Source organism: Carassius gibelio, chromosome A5 (genome assembly GCF_023724105.1).
Source record: "Carassius gibelio isolate Cgi1373 ecotype wild population from Czech Republic chromosome A5, carGib1.2-hapl.c, whole genome shotgun sequence".
Lineage (NCBI taxonomy): Eukaryota > Metazoa > Chordata > Actinopteri > Cypriniformes > Cyprinidae > Carassius > Carassius gibelio.
In genome coordinates, this window is record NC_068375.1 from 22,346,482 (window position 1) to 22,370,548 (window position 24,067).

Sequence of the window (24,067 nt, forward strand, 5' to 3'; positions counted from 1 at the left end):
AAAATGAAAATTCTGAAAATTCAATGGTTTTGGTTATCATTGAAAAATATATATATATATATATTTTATGTTAATGATGGTTCTATAAATGATTTATTATACTTTAAATTATCATTTATTTCTGTGATGCAAAGCTAAATTTTTAGGATCATTATCACATGATCCTTTAGAAATCATTCTAATATGATGATTCATTATCAAAGTTGGAAACAGTTCTGCTGCTTAATATTTTTTCAGAACATGTGATACTATTTTAGGATACTTTGATGAATAAAAAGTAAAAATACAAATAAAAATTGGGGTTAGTATTTTTTTTCTTTCTTTTATTTAAATAAAATCAATACTTTTATTCAGCAAGGATGTGTTAAATTGATAAAAAGTGATAGTAAAGAAAATATATTAATAGAATATATATTAGAATTTTTTTAATAAATGCAGTTCTTTTTAACCTTTTATTCATCAAATATATCAGACAGCAGAACTGTTTCCAACACTCATAATAAATCAGAATATTAGAATGATTTCTAAATGATCATGTGATAGACTGGATGTTACATGTGACACTGAAGGCTGGAGTAATGATGCTGAAAATTCAGCTTTGCATCACAGGAATATATATATTTTTTAAGTATATTCAAATAGAAAACTATTATTTTAAGTTGTAATAATATTTCACAATATTACTGTTTTTTCTGTATTTTTGATTAAATAAATGCAGGCTTAATGAGCAGAAGAAACTTCTTTCAAAAACATGAAAAATAGTAATGCTTCCAAACTTACTTTTGGTCTGTACTGTGTTTATATATATAAAACAGGCATATTTAAGCAATTCCATACAAAGATGTGCAAGACTTTGAGAAATGTGCTCTGGTGAAGCACAGCTAATTTAATTATTTTTATTTTGTTAGCAGGAAAACGAATAGGATTAAACTCAACAGAATGGAAATGAAGAAAAGAACAGGATGTTGAACAGGATGAAACCCAACAGGATGTAAATAAAAAGCTACACTTCCCATGGCTCAGTGTGGGTTTGAGAGTTAGCATACATGAATGTACGTCAACTTTTTTTAAAGTGTTGACAATATTATTTTGTAATATATTATGATTGCGTAATTTCTGTAATTTTATAGAACAGCATGAAACATTTTAAAGCAAGAAAAGCCATACAACAAAGGAATGGCCTACTTCCCTGAATTAACGGTATGCTCTGTTTATATTTATATAAAAAAAAAAAAAAGTTAGATGTACTATTTATTACTTTTTCAACCCCCCATCCTTTCAGAAAAATTTAAAGGATGGACAAATCCAAAGGAACAATAAGTCCCTAGCAAATGGCATTGTTCCGCATGGATGTTCCTGCAGATCTAGCCTAAGGCCTGGTTCACACGGGACGATTTTAAAATTGTCGGCAGATTTTCCAAACCTGAGAGACCCCACACACGGCGATAAAAAATCACGGGTCTAACAGTTTTGGTCGCTCCGTGTGTGGTGTGCAGCCACACGGCAATATCAACACATCACACACGAACCGATTTGACTCCCGAGCATTCCCAGGTCAGACGGGAAATCTCTCAAAATCCCTCAAGATCAAACGTGACTTTAGAGTAAACAATCATGGCGGACGAAGTGGATGCAGTGGCCATAGTTTGTGCTTTGTTTTTAACGGGAAAAAAAAACATAAGAAAAATAAGAAAAGGCGATGGTCAAAGAGGTGGAGACGACGCGAGCATGGACTATACTTGCTATATCATGATATGGAGATAAGTTGTTGTTTTATCTCATAGAAATGTTGTTACGTACTACACAGATTAATAACCGTTGAAATAAACGTTCATATATTAGTTTCCATGTACTCTGGTGGACTGCAGTTGTGGATGTAGTTATGCCCATCGACTTTATTTGTATTTGTTATATTATATACGCCGGCTGTTTTGATTTTGTTTCCCGGTACTATCACTGCCTCGTCACCTCGCGTTCTGATTGGCTACACGCCACAGTCCACAGGCTGCGTGATTGTTTGTCCTCGGAGGACACCACACACGAGAAGAAATCGGGCAAAATAAATCCAACATGTTGGATATCCCCGATTTGAGATCGGAGCGGTCCCGACATTCTTCCGAGCAGAGGAGATTAGTCTTAACACACCACACACGGCAGGAATATTTGATCAGATTATTTTACGATAATCGGAGCATCCTAAGATTGTCGGAAGGGCTGAATCGGGGCTAAAATCGGCCCAATTATCCTGCCGTGTGAACCAGCCTTAAGTTTAGACCTTCTCCATTCCAGTAATAGAGCCAGAAATGGAATCCCCCCACAGCAGCCTGATGTGCTGACGATCACAAATGTTTATACTGCTGTGCAGAAGAGAGCAAACAGAGGACATTTGCCTGCTTGTTCTGGGTCATTTCATACTACAGCAATACTGATGACGCCGCATTAAAGCTGAGCAATATAGCTTAAAAAAACATCAATATTTTCAGGTGTTTGACAATTTAATATAGATCTTGATATTTATGTACTGCATAATATGTATGGTTCCATATTGGCACAAAAGGGTGATTTTTATCAAATCAGATGAACCAACAACACTCAAACAGACACTGAAACAAGATTATAACTGCTCAGTGAAAACGAATTTGTATAATATTCATTTATACTACTGAAATACAGCAGTTGTCCTTTTTTGTCTTTTCAGACCTGCCTGACATACCCCAGGTCGGTAAGCCGGATCTTATTTTACCAGAGTAATCTTTCATAAAAACCAACGACCAACATGCAGCTCACACATAGCTGTTAAAAAACACTGGCTAATCAAAGTCCTCCAAGTTACACCACAATGATGCTCACAAATTTTACTTCTGACACAAGCTGACCTAAAAACAGAGACATGTCTTCTTTTGGTGAAAAGCTTAGAGATTCTGCACTTTGCAACAACCTCCTTAATGGCAACATGAGGTTGTCTTCTTTTTGGAACTTGGAACTCTTGTTTCTTTCTCACAGACTTTATGAATACAAAAAAACTTTCACTTAGAAGTGCTGCATATTTCTAGCAAAAACATACCCCCAAAGAGAAATGTCATTCAGGTAAATTTATCTATTACAACCAGCAAACCAACATTTTGCTGAGAAATTTCATGAGACTCTTAAATTAACAGCTGTCCATCTACCACTAAAAATTGTTTTGCTTTCAATGAACAAAAAAATCAGAAATTACAAAAAGAGTAAATCATTGTCTTACACCTTTCCCTTTCCCCACGTGATTAACGTGAAGGGGTAGGGGTGTCTCGATTCTCTTTTGGTTGGAGTGGTAGGGGAAGAGCCAGACGTCATTATATTGTCATGTTACTCAAAGAAATGTTTGCAAAAATTTGCTAATATTTGCTAACGTCATCATATTTTCATGTCTGATCAGGGCGATAACCACCATAGACATCGAGGTGGAGTAGTCCCCCAATAGTTAGAAATCGCTAAACCCTTTCTCAAATATTGTTGCAGAGAGAGAGAGAGAGAGAGAGAGAGAGAGAGAGAGAGAGAGAGAGAGAGAGAGAGAGATGGAAGTTGCATGTATGCGCATCTGTGCGTTTCTCTTTTTAGAGTGAGTTCACTTAAAAACAGTGAAATCATCTCTTGTTGCTGTAAAATATAATATAATGTAGAGACACAGTATTTAAACTGTATTTATTAAAAGTCGTGGGGAAGTGTTAACAAGTTTATTTTCTCCTGGATGTGTGAGCTGCGTGATTTCCAACGTGTTTGTGTGTGTGTCAGTAAGCAGCGCATTAATACAGAATGATAATTAAAGGCTCTAATGCACACCAGTATGTGTGTGTATTGTATGAGCTACACTAAGTATAATGACGTGTGACGGTATAGTAGTGGTGTCCCAATCCTTAGGGGAATATTTTCACCCCTACCCCTTGACACTCTGTTTCAAGGGACAAGGGGAAGGGGTAGGGGAAGGGGGTATAAAATATTATATAAAAGGAAGGATTTTGGGGAACTAAACCATGCAAGGCCACATCCTTAGGCCAAGATCTAAAAGACTTTTTAAATGTATCTGCACTCAAAAAACATCACGTACACTGGAAAATGGCCCAGAATGCTGGTACCGCAGGTTGCAAGTAAAAAACACATTAAAAAAACTTGATTACAATGCTGAAAAGACAGCAAGATGTTTTGCAACTGTCACACCTGTTTCATCTTGTATGTTTACATGAAAAACTGCTTAATAATGGATGCAACCCATTGTGGCTAAAGAAGAACTATTCAGCCTGACCTGATCAACAAAGTGGTCAACAGATTTAAAAACGTAATAGTTACGACACTAAGCATTTTTTTTTTCAGCTACAGTATAATCATTAAAATAAATAAGGACTGGATGCAGATTTTCAAACAAATGAAACTCATGAACAATTGGCCATTTCACAGGGACAAGTGTTATTTCTCAATATCTTTATACGGTTTATATACAAGGGAGTCTCTCATGTTAGTGTTAGCTGTTGCTCTTTTATTATTATTATTAGCATTGGGTGATCATTTGCTCCCAAATTCCAGAGAAGAGCTTCAAAATCATGACCTCAACAAATGCACACACCCCATGCAATGCATAACAAGCATGCATCTTTTATTTTTAAAGCCACTTGTCCATCTTGTTTATTATTATTATTTATTTATTTATTTTTTTAACCATAAAACATACCAGAAAGACAGAATAAATGTTTAGCGTTTAACTGATAGGACGCGTGTTCGCTGTAACTCCCCATACTCTCACCATCAATATAAAGCACATCTAAAAGACATCTAATAAAAAAAAGCTAGCAGTCTCACTCTGCCATCAAAGCAATCTGCATTATTTAGGAGGACAAGTGGGTCTGGTCAGATGCCAGACAAAACACTAAACAGTTGCCAAAACCGTTAACAACACGCAACATACTGTTTTAGACAAAGGGATTAGAGCTATCACAGTTAGATAATCTTAAAAGGACTACTGTTTTTTCACAGAGGACTGCTTAAGGTTTGTGATGCCAAACTGATCATTGGATCATCACTGATCATTTCTATTAGATTTGCAGAATTTAGCCCTTAATAGTCTGCATATAGAGCCCCTTAATTTTTATTGTGTAAGTGTTCTGTTCTTTATTTGTTTTTTTGTTTTGTTTTTTTTAAATCAAACTCTGGTGATATATGCTGGACTTCCCCAATTATTTAATCGTCCTAAACTGCTCCCCACTTTTTAATAATCAATCGTAGGCACGCATTCACATGGGCCTCTATCCATTCAAAAGCCAATGGATAGAGTCTGCATTACACATTTTCTTTTCCTTTTCAATAATCCGATTTATTCAGATGTCACAAGACGAAATAAAAGATCTGTTGCTACTTCTGTTTCATCACAACTTTAACATATTCAAGCACATCAAATACAAAGTGGGAGCTCTCTTAGAATAGGCCGGATTTTAGGGTAAATGTATTAATATTATCATATAATGTCACAAAATTCTAGTTCTTGAAGCTACACGTGCAGAAAGACTGATATCCAAAAGGCATTTTTATTTAATCTTATCTCATTCTTTGGCTGTGATGCCTTTTGAACAAAAAAAAATTAAGAAGAAATGTTAATGAATGAAGAAATGAATGGCAATAAGATCAAAACATTTTACCATTTTGGTTGGTCTTTAAAGGGGGGGGGGGGTGAAATGCTCGTTTTCACTCAATATCCTGTTAATCTTGAGTACCTATAGAGTAGTACTGCATCCTTCATAACTCCAAAAAGTCTTTTTTTTTATTATATTTATAAGAGAAAGATAGTCTGTACCGTTTTTTCCCCGAAAAACACGACCGGCTGGAGGCGTGACGTGTGGGCGGAGCTAAAGAATCATGAGCGCGAGGTGTACATGTGGAAAGTGCAGTTTGATGACAACATCGCATGTTGTTTACTTGATGTGCTTACGCGCCGATAGCTAAGTTAACAACACAGAGATATTTGAAGCAGTTTTACTCACCGCCTGCGGTTCCAACACATGACCGTGACCCTTTTTAGTTGGGACTGCATTATTCTTAAGAAATAAACAATGTGCAAATCCGGCGTCAAACTGGGCCTTGTTTGTAAAACAAGCATCTTCGAAATGCAGGGAACAAACAAAAACACTTGCACAACTCCGTTGATGCTCTGTAAAAATAAACTCCATCCACTGGTCCCTTAATGCTGTTTTTTTTTTTTTTGGTAATCTGTGCAGGGTTGTCTTGCGCTGGCAACCAAAAACACACTTCTTTTGTGACATTTCGCTCTCTCGCTCTGATCAGTGAATGTCTCTCGCTCTGATCGGTGAATGTCTCTCGCTCTGATCGGTGAATGTCTCTCGCTCTGATCGGTGAATGTCTCTGCTATACGGGAGCGCGCGCTCTTCTGGCAGACGTGTCTTAGGACTCATATAAGGAAATTCCGCTCCATTTAACGTCACACAGACCCATACTCGAAAAAAACTTTCTGAAACTTGTGACAAACCGGAAGAGGTATTTTTGGAACAACTTAATTTTTGAAACTTTGTCCATGTTTAGCATGGGAATCCAACTCTTTAACGGTGTAAAAAACTCAGTATGCATGAAATAGCATTTCACACCCCCTTTAAATGGGGTCATGAAATGGAGAATAAAAATGTTCTTGATAATTACACATATAAAACAAAAATGTACAATAAAAACAAGTTTTACCCTTTAAAACTCAAAATTGACTCCCTAGTTCAAATTATGATTTTTTTTCTTTTCTACCGCTCTGAAATAAATTGGTAGAATTAATATATATATATATATATATATATATATATATATATATATATATATATATATATATATATATATATATATATATATATGTATTTTTTTTTTCATGACCCCTTTAAACTGATGAAAGAGAAAAGGTCAAAGTTATTTGTGATAAGTGAAACTAGGCCAGAAAAATAAAACTGACAGGGACTGTCTATGCCAGTATTGATACTCAAAGTTGCCTTCCCATGTCACAAAACACACATGCACTCCATTCTGAGAAACTGAAAAGATAGTTTCCAATAAATCAACACAACAGAGGCCATAACATCAACATAAAGAAACCAAGGCTGAAATGTCTGGGTTGACAGATAACTGAACTCCATCAACGCCCTCAACTGTCAGTAGGACATACAGACCCTATAGCGAGTACGAAGGACGATAAGGAAAACTGAGTGGCTCTTAGCACAGTCATTCACCCAGCACATGCTCAGTGAGTGGGGTGACACCTCCACACACACAACTCATTCAAGGTCAGACCAGTACTGCTCCAATCAAAAGTGCAGCAGAATGTCCTTAGAACCGCTCAGAACCAGTTTGGTGTCAAATGACTCTAACAGATATTGTTTTAGTAAGAGATCAACGACCAAAGCGGATTCTGCCAGCCACATAATAAAGAAGTGAAACAAGGCAAAACACTTGAGTCATGACCAGGTTTGTTGACAAAAGAAAGCAGTCCTTACAGGGCTCATTGAGAGAAAAGGGAGCAGGTGGCCGACTTACTGACCATTAAGAAACCACACAAAGCTTGTTGATGATGCATACTGCATTAAACACAGATGAAAATCAGCCATTTTACTGCATTAAAGATTTCATTTCTGGACTATATCAAAAGTAAAATAGTTAACATGTTAAAATAGTACAGTCAGGATTTGTGCCATTATTTAACGCTCCAAAAAAGAATGTCTTAAAACAGACACTAATTTGCGTTGCTCTTGGTAGATTGTGTTAATCATAATGGAAATGATCTGACTGCATCGGTCTTCTTTAATTTGCACATTGTCAGTAAATCACACACATAAATTTCCACTCCCATTGGCACTTTATTGGAATTGCGCCCTCACTCTAATTGCCCTGTTTAGTAATTCTGGCCCCAGATGTTTTTAATGAGTTACTTGAAATAATTTATTGGAATAATAATAAGGAAGCATGGTGGTCATCAGAGGGAAATACAGTGAGGCTCAATGAGCAAACACAAAAGAATCAACTTCCATCACAGGATGGAGTGCTGCACCTTTCAACAGGTGGTCAAAAAACAACAACAGGGCCACAAACCACCTATCCATCACTCCAACAGCATGCAGATAATGTGAGTCATCAACATGAAAAAAAAAATCATCACTTAGTAACATTTTGTTTCAGAATGTCACTGTCTTTTTCCATACAATAAATCTTTTGTTGTGTTCCATAGAATAAATGAAATTTAAAATGACATGGGGGTGAGTAAATGACAGAATTTGTATTCATGGGTGAATTATCCCTTTAAGGGAGCGTTCACATATCGCGTCTTTTGCGCGCGCAAGTTCGTTATTTCCAATGTATGCGTGCGGCATGCGCGCTCATAATGGAAGCGACGCGGTCGCGACACGCCCGTTTTTTCCAGGCGCTTCCACACCGCATCGAGTTAAAAACATCAACTTTTCAGAATGCTGCAAGCGCACCGCAGGTCATGTGACAAGAACTAACCAATCAGCTTCATCCTTTCCCGTAACAACGTTGAAAACTCAGCCAAGATGAGCTGTTCATAGCTGTATATGGATTGCCATTTTGAAATAAATTTAGTAGCGGAGCTACTGAGGGCGATTTTTTTGTGCTGCAAATCCATTTATCCTTTGCTGAAATTTCCGCGTCTTCATGGAGAGAGCACGTCATGGTTGCTTAGCAAAGGCAGACGCTTCAGGAGCGCTTCTGCCGGAGCGCTTTGGAAAGAAGGAGAAAGCGGCGCACCTAGCGTTTTCCACGCGTTTTTAGGCGCAATATGTGAACGGCCCCTAAGACCGTCAAATTAACAGTAGACATTCATAACTTAGCCAGGTTTGTTGACTGCAGCTAAATGGGTGTTTATTGTAACGAAAATAAATATTGCCCATGCATGACACAAAATATACATACTGTATAAAATAGGCTTTATGGAGAACATTCACTAATGAGACACTGAGAAGACACTTTTGGATTGTGGAGTTATTTTGTACAGGTAGACAAATTAAAAGGGATTAGTCCACCCAAAAAGAAAAAAAACCTGTCATTTACTTAACTTTATGTTGTTTCAGACATGACTTACTTTCTTCTGTAGAACATAAAATCAGATATTTTTAGAAATGTTTTAAGTTAATACACTGGAAGTCAATGGCCACCAAAACTATTTAGTTACCAACACTTTTTATTACCTTCAAATGAAAAGAAAGAAAAGAAAAGTTCAGGTTTGTAACCACATGAGGGTGTGTAAATGATGTGAGAATGTAAAAATTGAATAAAACAACCCAGTGGAAATCAAGAATAAAATCACTTTTCAAACTCAACAGTTGTTTGTGAGGGTGAACTTTTGCACCAATGGCAAATTACATAATTGTGTCCAGTCAGCAAGTTTGGTGTTGCCAAGTTGCTGTTAACTCACAGAACAGACAACACTTGCATGGGATACAATCACTCTAGTACATGTATTACAGTCATATTTCATGACAGAACTGTGAGCAAGATTGAGCATTTTAGATGACGCCGAGCAAAACAATACACTAAAACATAGTAAACACTACGACATACTGAAATTATCAGTCACATTTAAACTAAATGTGCATCAACTAAGAAATTTAGGATTTTCACTATATAATATATATAACTGTTTGGGAGAAATAATCAAGACATCAAACTACTCAATTCGTAACTTAAAAAAAGAAAAAGAAAAAAAAAACTCTGGGCTGTAGAAGGATTGTAGGGCAGTAAAACAACTGGATGTTTGAAAAGGGCTGGGGTTTTCATGAACTCTTGTGCTTAAAGTTCAGCAAGGACAAGCTGAAAGATACCGACCAGCTTTTTTTTCATAGTTTGGTGTGCAGTGACAAACAAGAACTTTGGGTCAGTCCACACTTCCTGATCTGAAACCATGTGATCATGGACAGTGACAAAGGCAGAAATTACATCAGATTATATGGAAGCATCATCTCTCTGTGAATTTATGGGAAGGACAAGCACCAAGCTAGTTTCTTTTTTCATGGCAAGGAGCAACATAACTGTTAGAACCTACAGCAGTTATAAAGCTAGCTGCAACCTGTAGTAAACAGCCTGTTTACCTTGATATATCCTTACTGAACTGCTTATGGCTCTTTGAAACAGATGTCTGAGGGATTTGGGGGGCTCTTATAAATTTTGCCATCTCGTTATTATTGGCCTAAAGAAATGGATCCATTAACGTTACCTTCAGCGATTAGCTCTTCCACCGTCACTTGGTATCGACCCACAGCAAACACCTTCCCGATGTAGTTGCTGCTTCCAGTACCAGATCCAGATCCACCCCCGAGACTTCCGCTCTCGGACTTCGGCATCCGCGAAAACTTCTTCATTCTTGCCTCTCGTGTTCCCGGCTTCCCCAAACGGACAGTTCCAAACAATCTTAAAACGCTCAGAAATCCAATCTGCTCATCTCCGCTCTTTTGTCCAGCATGCTGAGAGAGCTGCTCTCCCGAGATGCGCCAGGCACTTCAGTGCTCCAGGGACGCAGAAAGGCGTAGCTGAATGCTTCCTTATTTCCCCCAAAGCCCGATTAAGCAACTGCATAGAAGTAAACCGTCAAGGTAGCGTTTTGTCCTTAAATGTGTGGTAAACACACAAATCAGACCGTCCACGCCGCTGTATTTTCAGGCCGACTCCAGTTTCGGTTGGCTAACGAGCCTGTTCGGGCGCTGAAGAGACCATTCGCCTCGCTAGCTGGCTAACAACGGTGAAACGCTCTGTTTGGCCAAAGCATGCTGTTGTGTTGAAGTTGGTTGAAGTCCAAGTTATTTGAAACCAACGTGAACAACAAACAGGCAGAAAGTGGGTGTGTTAGACGGAAGCTACGCTAGCGAAACTCTGAACGATGACTGCTACCACTTCACCTTCGGATAGTTTAGTTAGCCAGCTCGCTAGCTGACTGGCTTCCTATCTGCTCGAAGAGGACCCGTGTATCATAGTAAAATGCATCACTACAAAAAATAAACCAGAAATCTTCCTAGCGGCCAAACGTTTAGGGTGATAAGCGAAGCAGCGTCGGTTATTTTTTTTTAAACTACACTGCGCTTCCTCGTGCTCTGGAAGTCCCCCGTCACACTGATAAAGTTCGAACTCTCGTGACTCGCCGTCAGATTGGTGGGAGGTTTGTTATTACCCAATCCGCCTGTCTGACAACCTAACTTTGGTTTTGTCCGATTCCTTTCCATTGTCATGATTGGTGTGCGCGAGATGCGTCCTGTTGATACTCTTCTCTGATGGGATAAAGCGGATGACTGTCTCTCAGCGTTTTGTTTAACAGTTTGATTGATAAAGCAACGTGTTGTAGTCAGTTGAAAGAAGTGAATGGATTGTTTGGGAGTGTGAGATGCTTAAGAAGTGCAACTGGCACGTTCCACGAATAAGGCAAACCTTTTTAAGCATCAGAGGCACGAATCCAATGCTTTTCTTGTTAGAATTATTGGATAAACTGTTTAACATAACATTTACTTAACTAAAATATTAACGTGCCTTTAAAATTGCGATTAAATAGACTAATGAAATAATTGTAATAGTGTAACATTTATCTATTTATTTATTGCTGTTTAAAGGGTTCATTATGTGGACTCTTTTTACAGGATGGTAAGATCACAATCTCATTACATTTTCTAAATTAATAAACAAATTATGGTGTTGATATTATTTGTTAAATTCAACCACGCCAACATTTTTCAATTTATGAGTAATATTAGATTATAACTACAAGCTATCATTTGCCAGTCTCTACTGTTATCATTCATATATATTTAATACATGTCTGATACATGTCATAACAAAATCACACAGACCAGGGACCTCAACATTAAATCACCTCATTTAAATTTGTCTAAGTTTCAGGTCATATTTTGAACCTTAATAAAGATGTTTTGCATAGTATATTGCCTACGGTTGATTATCTCTGAAGTACAAAACAGTGAATTACAAATAATAATAACAATAATAATAATAAAAGAAAATATTCACCATCTACATGATATTGTTTTCGTCTTCACTTTATTGTTCAAATGAGTTTTTTGGGGGTGGGGTGTGGGGGGGGGGGGTAAACTTAATTTGAGAATTCCTTTGTACTCTACATGTATATTACAAAAAAAAAAAATGTAAACATGACACTCATCATTTAATTTATTTGCCGTCTGGACACATAATGTTGACAGAGAGGACATCAGATTGAGAAAGTGACTCTAATGACCGTGATCAGATTGAGTCTTGTCTGCTCTTCAGTTCATGAAAATGTCCTGCCATCTAATGGTCAAACCCTGCAAAATGTGCAGGTGCCTTCTTATCCCTGGAAAGTGGAAATAGTGTAGAGATTGGCTTTGTAAGTGTATATCAATATATGTAATACAACATATGAAAAATGACTAATTAATTGCAGAACATGCACAATCATAACCTGTTTAAATTGTGATATCCAGAAAAGAAAAACATCATAAGGCTGTAAAAGCAAATGTACACAATGCTTGTTCAAATGTGACAGCTATCTGATAATAGCTGCAGATGTAGGTCGATGAGGAAACAGAGGACCGAACTGGAGTCTGGGATTATTACATGGGATTAATGAGGATCTTCTGTTCCCTCAGGCACTTCTCCACCTCAGTACAGATCAACTCCCCTGACTGTGCTGTTTCATCAGCAGCAGCTTCCTAAACAGATGACTCAATGCTGTGCACATCACAAGAATCCACAGATATTTTGGTTATCTTTATCATAATGTGTGAAGTTATGATTTATATATTTTTGGGAGCTGTGATTTTGCATATGCATAACTATTATCATCTTTAATTAAAAGTAGAATCTATTGTCATATTATTCAATTAACCCAGGTAAAAATTTTATTATTAGTAGTATAATGTTTTTTTCTTTTACCAAATAACTAATCTGGCTACAATTTAATCTAAAATTTTCAAAGAAAAGGGTAAAGTTCATAATAAATAGCTCAAGCAGGAACCATATGGACAGAGTAAAGGCTTTTTAGAAGGTGAAAAGGAAAGCAAAAAGGCTATTGGAGTCTCACAGACTCAGTACATTTTCCTTAATGACATTTACGCCTGGCAAACTGCCATCAATACTGAGATAATTAAAGTGTGGCAGGTAAATTCAATTAAATGACCGGAAAACAGACGTGGAAAGAACAGATTGACATTTAGGCCAGTGTTAGAGAAATCAATAAGTGGTATTTTACTATATTATTAGTTATTTCACCTCACATACATTTGAACAAAGTGTGCCACACATTAGGAATTTTTTTTATTAATTTTATTGCTAGAAAGGCACAAGTACAGGCATCATGTTATTTTACCATAAATTATAGCACCAAAATCTGATATATCCAAAACAATTCTGTTTGATAGGCACACTCTCACACACTTAGACTGATCATGAAGTAATAATCGTAGCTCTATCCACCCTACACACAGCGCTTTAAAGATGCTGGATATTCTTGATCAAATCAGCACCATGTAATAAGTGATGACTTGATACAACATTACAGAACATTTGGGGAAATAAATGATAGAAACTATAGATGTGCCTTACTTAATACATGATGTGACATTAATACAAGACTAAATAATGCAGGATAACATGAATCGTAAAAAAAATCCATATGTAGATTTTTGGTAGTGTTTGTTTATATCAGTATAGACAGCAGTCATATAAAACAAAATGATATTTTGTTGTCCAGTGTTGCAAAATAATAGAGGCTACAGCATTTCAATAGAGTCAGCAGAGTGATAAATTAATAATGGTTATCAAATCTGTGATCTACTTTCATACAATTTTTCATTTTCCATCAACATGTACAAAAGGAATACATGAACTAACAAATGCATCACTTTGGGCAGTCTACTCGGATTTGGAATTAAATAAATCGCACTTGACAAATATCATCATGGCACACCGGTGATCAGGCCAAAAGTAAATGACACAATGAGGCAGAGCATCAAAAGCCAAATTAAAATACAGGGATGACCATGTCATCCAATAATTGCACTTAATAAACGTATTTACACCACTCACCCTGTCCAAAGTGTTGGCACTCATCCTTCCTTTAATACTTTCATGTGTTTTTACAGACATGACAAAACATCAGGTGCAGCGATACAAACTCTCCATCCATTTATACAAAGTGTCTGAGCTACCACTGAGCCATTATATGATTCTTAAACAGATTTAGGTTTGAAACAAGATCTGATGACACCATTTTGTTGTTCACTAATGTTTGAGGTAGCTCATTTGTGAAATGATTTACTGTACACTGCATAGCTGGCAAGCATACATTCCCTTTTATCCTCATGGTCATACAAAAATACATTAACGTCATTACAAATATTCATAGAAAATGTTTATTTTTATCATTAAATACTCTAGAGGTCAGACTTCAGTGCCGTCATTCAGGTTGTTGTGTAGTTTGACCTCCAGATTGACCTGTTTGACCTTGACCCCATTTATCTTGTAGGTCTCTGGGTTCTTGTTGAGGACATTGACATTTCTTACAGAGCAATGCTTGCTGTTGAGGTTTTTCTCCAGCCGTTCTATACAGACCTCCACCTTTGTGTTCAGAGGATAATCCTCCACTGCCTTCACAGGCCTCTTTTTTACAACCCTGCGGCACTTTCTGACCATGAAGCAGAAGGCTAGAAGGACCAGGAGAAGTAGGACGATGGCTGCCATGCCACCCCCAATGGATCCTCCCATCTGGGGATTGAAGGTGCCCGATGGTTCCACATCAAGCTTCAAGGTCTTCATGTTGGTGCCATTCTTTACCTGGTCACCTTCATTGTCGTAGATCAGGGATTCATCCAGCATTAGACGACCTGAGCGGTCCACCAGATCTCTTCGACTTCGCTTGAGCTCGTAGCTCACAGAGCGCTGGATTCTGGGAGCAGATATGGACTCAGGTCCAATAACGTAGATCACCTGGAGGTACCACTGGTGTCCTGCCTCAACCTAAAGAACAGCAAATGCAAATATGATATTGATTATAACTTCCATTAAAAAAAATAACCCCGTTTTAATCTTGTCCTTTAGCCCAGTTCCCTATAGTCATGGCACACTGTCAGCCTGGCATCTTTTCCTAAATAAACACATCAAGGCACTTGCCTGAAGGGTACAACCGAACAGCTTCAGCTTTGACATTTGCCAGGATTTCTAATACGTGTCAAAGAAAAAGTCTGTTTAACAACTTGACTCTTGCAGCCACTTACCTTATAAAGGGCATCCACCTTCATTGTGAAGCCATCTACACCTGGCATCGCAGACAAGGACTGGAGATCAGGAATGTCTGATGCAAAGTTGGCTTCGAATGGAACATCATGGAAGTAGCGGTCACAGACATCAGGCTGCTTCCGGTCCTATGTGATACATTATTCACTATTATTACACAGCACTCCGGAATACTTCATTCTGATTGGTCAATCAAAGCATCCCATGATCTATTATTTGTACTGAACTTGTGCTATATTTGCACTGTAAATGACCTCAGAGGATTCCAGTGTTAATATTACTGTAATACTAATGACGTGTTTGTCTTAGTCAACTGTCTTTCTTAGAGGAAGCTTTAAGATACTTCACCGTTCAGAAATTTGGGGTCAATACAATTTTATAACAAAATCACAATAAAATAACCAAACATTTCTCTTTTAAATAAATGTTGGTCTTTTGAACTATCTGTTCATAAAATAATCCTGAAATAAATGTATCATAGTTTCCCAAAAATATTAAGCAGCTGTTTTCAACATTGAGATTAATAAGAAATGTTTCCTGAGTGCCAAAATCGGCATATCAAAATGATTTCTGAAGGATCATGTAGAACTGAAGACCGGTGTCATGGTGCTGAAAATTCAGCTTTGCCATCAAAGAAACAGTATTTTAAAATCTTTTAAAATAGAACATTTTTATTTTAAATTGTAGTGATATTTCATCATATTACTGTATTTTTTGATCAGCCTTCTTGAGCATGAGTGACAAGGTAGTGTATATTTGAAATTATTTTGTCAAAATTTATGTACATTATATCTTACTTATTAACTAATTATTAATGGCTACCATCATTTTTCTTTTCACAATTAATTTTCATTTTCATCTTTAAAATTCTCTGCTATCAAATCATTAGAGCTGTCAATCTCAATATCAGTTCCAAGATATACAAAAACTGTTTATCTTCAAAAAAAAACCCTTGAAAAGTTCCCTCCACAGTTAAAACCTAACCACACCAAATTAATCTCGTTAGGGGCCGTGCACATATCGCGTCTTTTGCACGCTCATTTTCATTATTTCCAATGTAGTAATCATAATGGAAGCGACACAGTCTCGACCAGGCGTGTCCGCACTGCATCGAGTTAAAAACACCTCAACTTTTCAGAGAGCCACAAGCGCACCGCAGGTCATGTTACAAGAACTAACCAATCAGCTTCATCCTTTCCTGTAACAACGTTGAAAGCTCAGCCAAGATGAAGGAACAGCTGACCATAGTTGTATATGGATTGCCATTTTGAAATAAATTTAGTAGCAGAGCTACTGCAAGAGGAAAGAAGGAGAAATCGGCGCGCCTAGCGTTTCACGCGTTTTTAGGCGCGATATGTGAACGGCCCCTTATACTGGTTAAACTGGTCTGGACACCTACCAGAAGCAGGAACCTGTGTTTCAGGTGCTTGTTTGGTTGAATGCAGCCATACTGAGGGCCTTCATTATACAGGGTGCCTGTGGGGTCGAAGAAGGGTACATAGCCATCTCGCCCTGTACACAAATATACTTTCTCCAGCTGCAGCTTGTAGGCCGAATTCAGGCTCTGCTCGGGATTCCACAGCACTCTGCCATACAGTGTTTGACCTGCATAATATCAAACAATGAATGAGTGAAAGCATAATAGTGGAGGTAGCTCACTGTTTTCATTACTTTGATCATTTTACCCATCGAAAAGGCTCCTTTATAGTCCAGCTCAGCAACCGACATGTCTGCGAGAGCAGGATCCATTAGATAGACTTTTTCATTATTACAAAGCTGGAACTCAGTATTCAGGGAGTAGACTACAGGAACAGGGCGGTTCGTCTGCTGGAAGGCGATGGGCAGCAGGAATCTATCGATTGAAAGAGTGTTACAAACCCTTGCATGTTGTTAAATATTCTTGTTGCATTACACAAATAGTCTATTATTCAACCCTGCTGGCTCTGCTCAGCCCATTTAAGTGTCCTCAAGGAGTTATCAATGGAAAAGCACCATGGTAACTTACTTCTCTGGAGCATGGGCCGTGCAGGAAAGAGGCTTATCCCCAGAGTCGACCCATGCCTGGGTTGGCTGTACCGTGCAGGGGATGAGGAAGACTGTGTACTCCCCAGAGTAGTCTTTCCTAGAGCACAGCAGAAAGCACGCGGTCAGTGGAATTAAGATGGATACACTTCCTTAATGTAAGAGCATTAGACTTCACACTGCTTACCTGCTGTAGGAGCTTGTGGCTCTCCAGAGCTGGTAGGGAGAATCAAAGGACTGTGCGCTCCACATCAGCTGCAGGTCAAACTCAATGCCTCCCAAGTGATCTGGAGCCATCAGATGAGATTTCTGTCCAGGGAGGGTGTGATGTTCAGGGACAAATTGACCTAGAAGGGGGACGATAGTTTCATCTTGCTTAGATGGGGACCTTGACTGATTGTACAGACACTATTGCAAGATAGCTGAACTGATGATGTCATCACTGAATGAATCATCAATGAACTGACTTTAGCTGAAAATAACTCTGTTATTGTCCTCTCGCATTATTGACAAACTATTTTCCTGTTTGACACTTTAAAGCTTCGACACAATCAATATCGTATAAAGCGCTATATAAATAAATAAAGGTGACATTGACTTATTAAAGGTTATTTACCTTTTTGATTTACACTTAGCTATTAAGCATTTTTTTTTATTGATTGTGCAGCTGCATTTATTTATTTATTTCAGTTCAACAAACAAATCTTAACGAACCCCCTGAGGTTCCTTCATGAAACCTTGTTTGGGAAATCCTGTTCTAATGCAATGACATTCATTCATTTTTTTAATGGTGAATAGTGTCCAAATACAATCCAGGTAAAACAACAGGTTCATTAATAAATGAAATGAGAAAAAACTGCTAAAAAAATACAGAAGTTGCAGACCTCTAAACTTGGCGTGGGTTTTGAACTCAATCACCAGTCGTCCATCCTCTCTAATGAAGATCCGAATGATCTGTAATCTAGCTGACAGCACGCTGTCTGTCTGGATGCCTAGAGTAATGTTCATAAGCAATCAGTTCACATCAGCTGCAACATTAACACAGCAGTTTATGGCTGAGTATGTCCATTGGCTTTGGGGCTGGCGATGAAGCAACATGTACCTGTTCTCCACAGGACCGTGTCATAGAAGAAGGAGAACTCCATCTCTGTGTGGTGCTCTAGGGAGGCCCATCCACGAGGAGCCGTCACATAGATATAGGAAACGTAGAGCGGCACCTGCACCGTCAGGAACGACTGAGCAGAGTCTCTGACCTGAAAAAAATGCAGCCACACACCTATTTGAAACTGCTGTATGGACTAAATCTGCCACCTCAGATTTTCTCTGGATGAGAATATTTATATGTCATTTGTGGTGGGATACAAGTCATGTGTTCACACAAACCTGAAAGTCAGCAGTTACTGATCCTCCACAAACATCAATAAGCTCGGTCATGTCATAATACGCATCAAATGTCCATATGCAGCTCTTCAGATTGAGATGCTTGTATAGCTGGATGGTTCTGGGCTCTCGAACACTAGGGTTGAATTGGTATGGACGGTCATATCCAGGACCTAGGGATATGCTGTCATACAACACATCATCCAAGAAGCCCGTTTCTGGGGGAGAAGTTACAACACATTTTCTGAGTTGAATGATTCAGAGTTCTGATTCATTAGCTGCTATAAGAAAATAACTAATAATAACAACAAAGTGCAGTGAACAGTGAAACTAGTTGCACTACAAACCAATGTATTTAAGTTTACAATACTACATTAAAATAATATATATATATATATGAATACATAGCATGGGCCGTGCAGGAAAGAGGCTTATCCCCAGAGTCGACCCATGTCTGGGTTGGCTGTACCAGACAGTTCTATACAGCTCAAAGAAGTTAAAGAAGGTCACACCGGCTTTTTTTGATAACAAGGTAAGTAAGATAGGTTTGTATGTGCTGTCCTTGCTTTGATCTGGTCTGATCTAGTTTGGGGTCTCTCTCACCAGAGATGCCATGCAGGTCTTTAAGTGTGACCAAGTTGGAGCAGACGTGCTGCTGGCGGTAAATAGACTCGGAGAGCAGGAAGTGTAGGTTATGCAGAGGCATGGTGGACACCAATGGAAGCATTCCATCCTGATGAGGGATCTGCACCGAGATGTGGATCCTGTTCAGAGAAAAGTAAGTATTACACACTTTATAAAATTCTGTTTTCTTCTTTGAAGTACTGAACATAGGCTGGGAACTGTGTTGTTTTTGGATCTGCAGTTGTCTAACAAGTTTACTTCTTGCGGTTCCTTCAAATATATAAATTCATTTTGATCTTGCTTTGCCCAGAGGAAAAAAAAGATCTAATACAAACCCTGCAGCTGCAGTTTCAGTTGAAAAATGTTTTTAAATTTCTCAAAACTCTGCTGGGATCTGTCTGAGTTGAAATACTAACACGTCTTTATTCAATCATTTGCTTCTGACCTGTTTGGATGCTCCTTGTGTTTGACATCTAAATATTTTAGAGTGGCAATAAAGGACTGGGCCTGAAAGCCTCGAGCGGTTCCTGTGGTGACGGGGGTGTGGCATATTGATCCATCAGTCCCAATAGTGACAATGTTGCTCCTCAGCGGAGTTCCCAGGTGCCCGGCTTTATCTCTGGCCTGGGCTGCACAACGCACATGGAAACGTCTGCTGAAATAGATACTGTCCAGAACCTGTGTAGCACAAGTATTTATTTAACCCCAGGAAACCCAGAAAAAGTGAAAATGCCTCTAAACATATTACTTATGAATATACTACATATGGCAAACCACATAGCTGATTGCAGTATGTGAGGTTTTAGTTAACAGCTAGATTAAAAACACTGGTTGGTAATATTCTGCTTATGACAGACAATACCAATCTAAATACCAGACTAACCATGTGATTGACTGTGGTGTAAGGTGTGTTATCCGTCACTGTCTCAAAGGGTGAGCGAGCTCCGCTGGTGTCTGTGGGAGTCGCGACCTCCCAGCTGAAGTGGACGGAGGTCTGGTTGATGCCAGCCTCCTCACAGCGCTCTCTCATGACTGAGTATTTGGGGTAATGGGGGTCACAGGGAGTCACACAGACCAGAGGATATCCAGGAGATGGAGATTTCTTACTGCCCTCTTTAGTGACCTCCTGGACGTAGTCATAGTCTGACAGAGACACCACCTGTGAGGAGAGTCCACATGAAACCAAACTGGATTCAAAATCAAAACAGAGTTAGGAGATCTTACAGCTCTCATTTAATAGGATCTTTATTCATTTAGTGCAATCGATTGGTTAAAACTTTTGTAACGTGTCTGTAATGATTTTACTTGTTTGTCGCAATAACGTAGGCCAGTGTCACAATGATCTAAATTTCAGGACTTTTCTCAAAAAAATTATACACTAGCATTCAAAAGTCTGGGGTCAGTATTATTATTATTTCTACTAAAAAAAGAAAACTGTGTCACTGAAGAATGAAAAGAGTAATCGCTGCTGATAATTCAGCATTGCCATCGGAGGAATAAATTACATTTTAGAATATATAAAATATTACATACAAATTTTTTTGTAACATTTTTACAATATAACTGTTTTAACAAGACTTCCCAACCCTTTGAACAGTAGTGTTTGTGATTTGATTCATTAATAAGATGACAAGTATTCGAATTTTGACATAGTAAATGTCAAGCCTGTACTGTACATCTCTTACAATGGGTGGGGCTGGAAGGATGAGACTTCCTGCAGCTTCCTGATCGAGGATGGTGACTGTCGCCATGGTGATCTCTCCAAGCACCGCTTCAACAGGGTCATCTGGACCAAGGACCAATGAGAAAGATTCATGCCACTCTCTGTCTTCATTGGACAGGATCTCTACCTTAAACAGGAAGTGGTCCACACCTGCGGAATAACAATATTACAACAGAATTATCACAGATTAGAATGAAGGTATAATTTTAAAATAAAAAAAGGATGAAATGTGCTAAATGAATAAATATACTTACCAGGGCTGAACTTAAGGACTCGACTATTGGGGTTATAGTCTACACCTGACTGGGCTGATCCATCCCTTGTGCTGCATCGGATCTTGGATGTGCGGTCAAGGTCTCCTTTACGGATCACCTTGATATTCAAAACCTCGATTCCGTCTGGACCAGGGGGCTCACGAACTTGGTATGAGGCTTGTTCAAACTCGATCGTAGGTGCTGAAAAGCGAATGTGGCAGACACTTTCATGCTAAGCAACCTACAGAGCATCCAAGCTATACATTTTATCAGTAAACACACGCCCTGGGAATCAAACCCATTGCTTCATGTTGCAAGAACCTTGCTCTACTAGAGCCTTTTGTAAAAATTGTAATTTTTTATTGTGTGTCAAGCAACAAGCTAACTGCTGACCATCTTCATCATTTGTGATGGTCACAGTCACAATGTCGTTGACTCCAATCATGGCTCCAATCCAGTGGTCACCCTGTGGGCTTCCAAGGTGGACCTGGAACTCCTCTTCAGGCTCAAACACAGAGTCATCTTGGATCAGTATGGTACAATTCTTCACCTGCCAATCAGGAGCAAGAGGCTTTCAAATTCTTCTAAACTACAAAAAACTGAGGCCATATGAAAACAATACCATATCATAAAATGACTAAAATCACAGAATGTCGGTGAAGTAATTATGAATGAATCAGGGACAAAAAGAAACCGCACCTTCTCCCCTTTTCGGAAGGTGATCCTGAAATCATCAGCATTTCTCCTCTCTTCGAAGTCATCCATCACCACAGCAGACATCGTGCGTGTGAAGCAACGGACAGAAGACTTATAGGACAGATCTCCTGTCCTAAAAATTGGGATGTGCAGGACACCAGCTTTTTCCTTCACCGTATACGCCAGCTTTTCAAACTGCATGCTAGGTACTGTAAGAAAAAAGGACTGACTCTATAAGCATGTTAATATGATGTTATATGGACGTTACGACTGTGATGGGCAAGTAAACGCACTGTCTTGGGTGGTGTCAGTGATGTAGACAGAGGCTTCATATGGTTCGGTCAGGACCGCTCCGTTTGGAGAACTAAGAAACACAATGAAGGATTCTTTCCCTTCAATTGTCGGGTTCTGAATGTCATCCATTATGGTCAAACTACATGTCTAGGAAAGAGTAAACAAATGATAAAAGTGCTTTTGGTGGAAAAAATCTTACTTTGATTTCTTACATAGTTTTTGAAATGAAGCCTGTAAACACCAGTCGTCTTAGAGAATGTCAGAACAGTGTAGTTTCATTACCTCCTCGGTCTTGCCTGGTCTAAACTCCACCTTTTTGGAGCTCGGGATGTAGTCAACGCTGGGCGTGGCTGAATCTTGTTCAGCAGGACGTGTGGCACACCACACAGAGGTCACTGAGGAAAGGTCACTGCCCTGCCGCAGAACAGGGATTTCAATGGTGCCTGTGGGACGATATTTCAGACTATCAGTATCGCATAAGTATTGGACAGATTGGACACTCAAAAATTTGGGGTTAGTAATATTTTTAAAGACATTTATCATGTTGCAAAAGATTTCTATACCGAAATAATTTCTGTTCTGTTTTTATTCATCAAACTATCCTGAAAGAAATATATCCCAGTTTCCACAAAAACATTCAGCAGCACAACTGTTCAACACTGATTATAATAAGAAATGTCAGCATATTTGACCGATTTCTGAATGATCTTTTGACACTGAAAATATTCAGCACTGCCATCACAGGAATAAATTACATTTAAAATATATATTCAACAATTATTTGAAGTTGTAATAATATTTCACAATGCTACTGTTTTTAGTGTATATTAAATTATTAAATAAATGCAGCAATGGTGAGCATTAGGGACTTAAAAAAATATAATAATAATACTAATAATCTCACTGACCCCTAAGAGGTATTTTCGTTTTTGAATTGTTCTTGTTGCTCTCCATCCTTAATAATAATAATAATAATAATAAATAATGGTCAAAATCTTTAAAAAAAAGTCTATTTGTGAAATTATTTTTTTCAGATCATAAAATTATTGTTTTATATTTTACATTAATATTTCCAATTTAATAAATCAACTACCACATTTTTAAAACAAAACTAACGCCCATGATACTTCCTAGAACAGCCAAACTCCACCAACCTGCATCTTCAGTGAAGGTGAAGGACGCGTTGCCCAGGAAGACGGTGGAGGCATCATTTGGCCCATCTATGATGACTTTAGCCACAGTGACATCACCCATGCGTGCATTGTCTGAGGCGTCCGACAGCACTAGCTCAAACTCCTCAGAGAGTTCATACTCGCTGTCATCGATCAGCTTTACATCACAGGTAGACATGCTCACACCAGGGCCAAAGATTACTCTGTTGTCACTGCTCATGCCACGGGTCTTAAAGTCCGAGCCGGACTCGAGAGCGTGCAGACTGCTGCCCCGGGCCGACTTAGGCACAGTGTAGCAGAGGGCTGAGACTGTGCTGCTGGTGTCACCTAATTAAAACACGAGAGATGACCTTTAGCATATAACACATGATCATGAAGATCATCATTTTAAAAGGATAATACTTTCTAGGAAATACACTATTTTTTAAGTAGCGAGTACATATTAGTTTTCACTGACTTGATCCTGAAGCTTCTCTGAAAAAGTGGCACGTTTTAATGGATTAACCATTTAAAGAGCAATTTAGCTGAGACATTTGTACATTTATAGGTCTACATGTAAAGGGAATGTGCAAAAAAAAAAAAAAAAAATTGACAATAGTAAAATTCTGGTC

At 38.4% G+C, this 24,067-nt stretch overlaps 2 protein-coding genes across 4 annotated transcripts in view; both read right to left on the bottom strand.

Annotated features, from left to right (window-relative positions):
- LOC128003025 (BMP-2-inducible protein kinase) overlaps window positions 1-11,165 on the bottom strand; it is a 32,265-nt gene extending 21,100 nt beyond the window's left edge. For both annotated transcript variants that reach the window (XM_052592492.1, XM_052592491.1), the window contains exon 1: window positions 10,238-11,165. In XM_052592492.1, coding sequence (XP_052448452.1) covers window positions 10,238-10,382 — 145 coding nt within the window. In that variant the 5' untranslated portion in view covers window positions 10,383-11,165. The remainder of the gene's footprint in view (window positions 1-10,237) is intronic.
- Window positions 11,166-13,308: 2,143 nt separating this feature from the next.
- The window catches only part of LOC128002999 (extracellular matrix organizing protein FRAS1), a 110,071-nt gene continuing 99,312 nt past the window's right edge, over window positions 13,309-24,067 (bottom strand). For both annotated transcript variants that reach the window (XM_052592489.1, XM_052592490.1), the window contains 19 exons: window positions 23,439-23,783; window positions 22,567-22,727; window positions 22,284-22,431; window positions 21,994-22,199; window positions 21,688-21,844; window positions 21,295-21,495; window positions 21,003-21,190; window positions 20,201-20,476; window positions 19,763-19,995; window positions 19,297-19,457; window positions 18,697-18,911; window positions 18,416-18,566; window positions 18,198-18,305; window positions 17,501-17,660; window positions 17,297-17,413; window positions 16,977-17,143; window positions 16,691-16,896; window positions 15,273-15,419; window positions 13,309-15,015 (listed from right to left, as the gene is read on the bottom strand). In XM_052592489.1, the coding sequence (XP_052448449.1) occupies window positions 14,440-15,015; window positions 15,273-15,419; window positions 16,691-16,896; window positions 16,977-17,143; window positions 17,297-17,413; window positions 17,501-17,660; window positions 18,198-18,305; window positions 18,416-18,566; window positions 18,697-18,911; window positions 19,297-19,457; window positions 19,763-19,995; window positions 20,201-20,476; window positions 21,003-21,190; window positions 21,295-21,495; window positions 21,688-21,844; window positions 21,994-22,199; window positions 22,284-22,431; window positions 22,567-22,727; window positions 23,439-23,783 (3,923 nt within the window). In that variant the 3' untranslated portion in view covers window positions 13,309-14,439. The remainder of the gene's footprint in view (window positions 15,016-15,272; window positions 15,420-16,690; window positions 16,897-16,976; window positions 17,144-17,296; window positions 17,414-17,500; window positions 17,661-18,197; window positions 18,306-18,415; window positions 18,567-18,696; window positions 18,912-19,296; window positions 19,458-19,762; window positions 19,996-20,200; window positions 20,477-21,002; window positions 21,191-21,294; window positions 21,496-21,687; window positions 21,845-21,993; window positions 22,200-22,283; window positions 22,432-22,566; window positions 22,728-23,438; window positions 23,784-24,067) is intronic.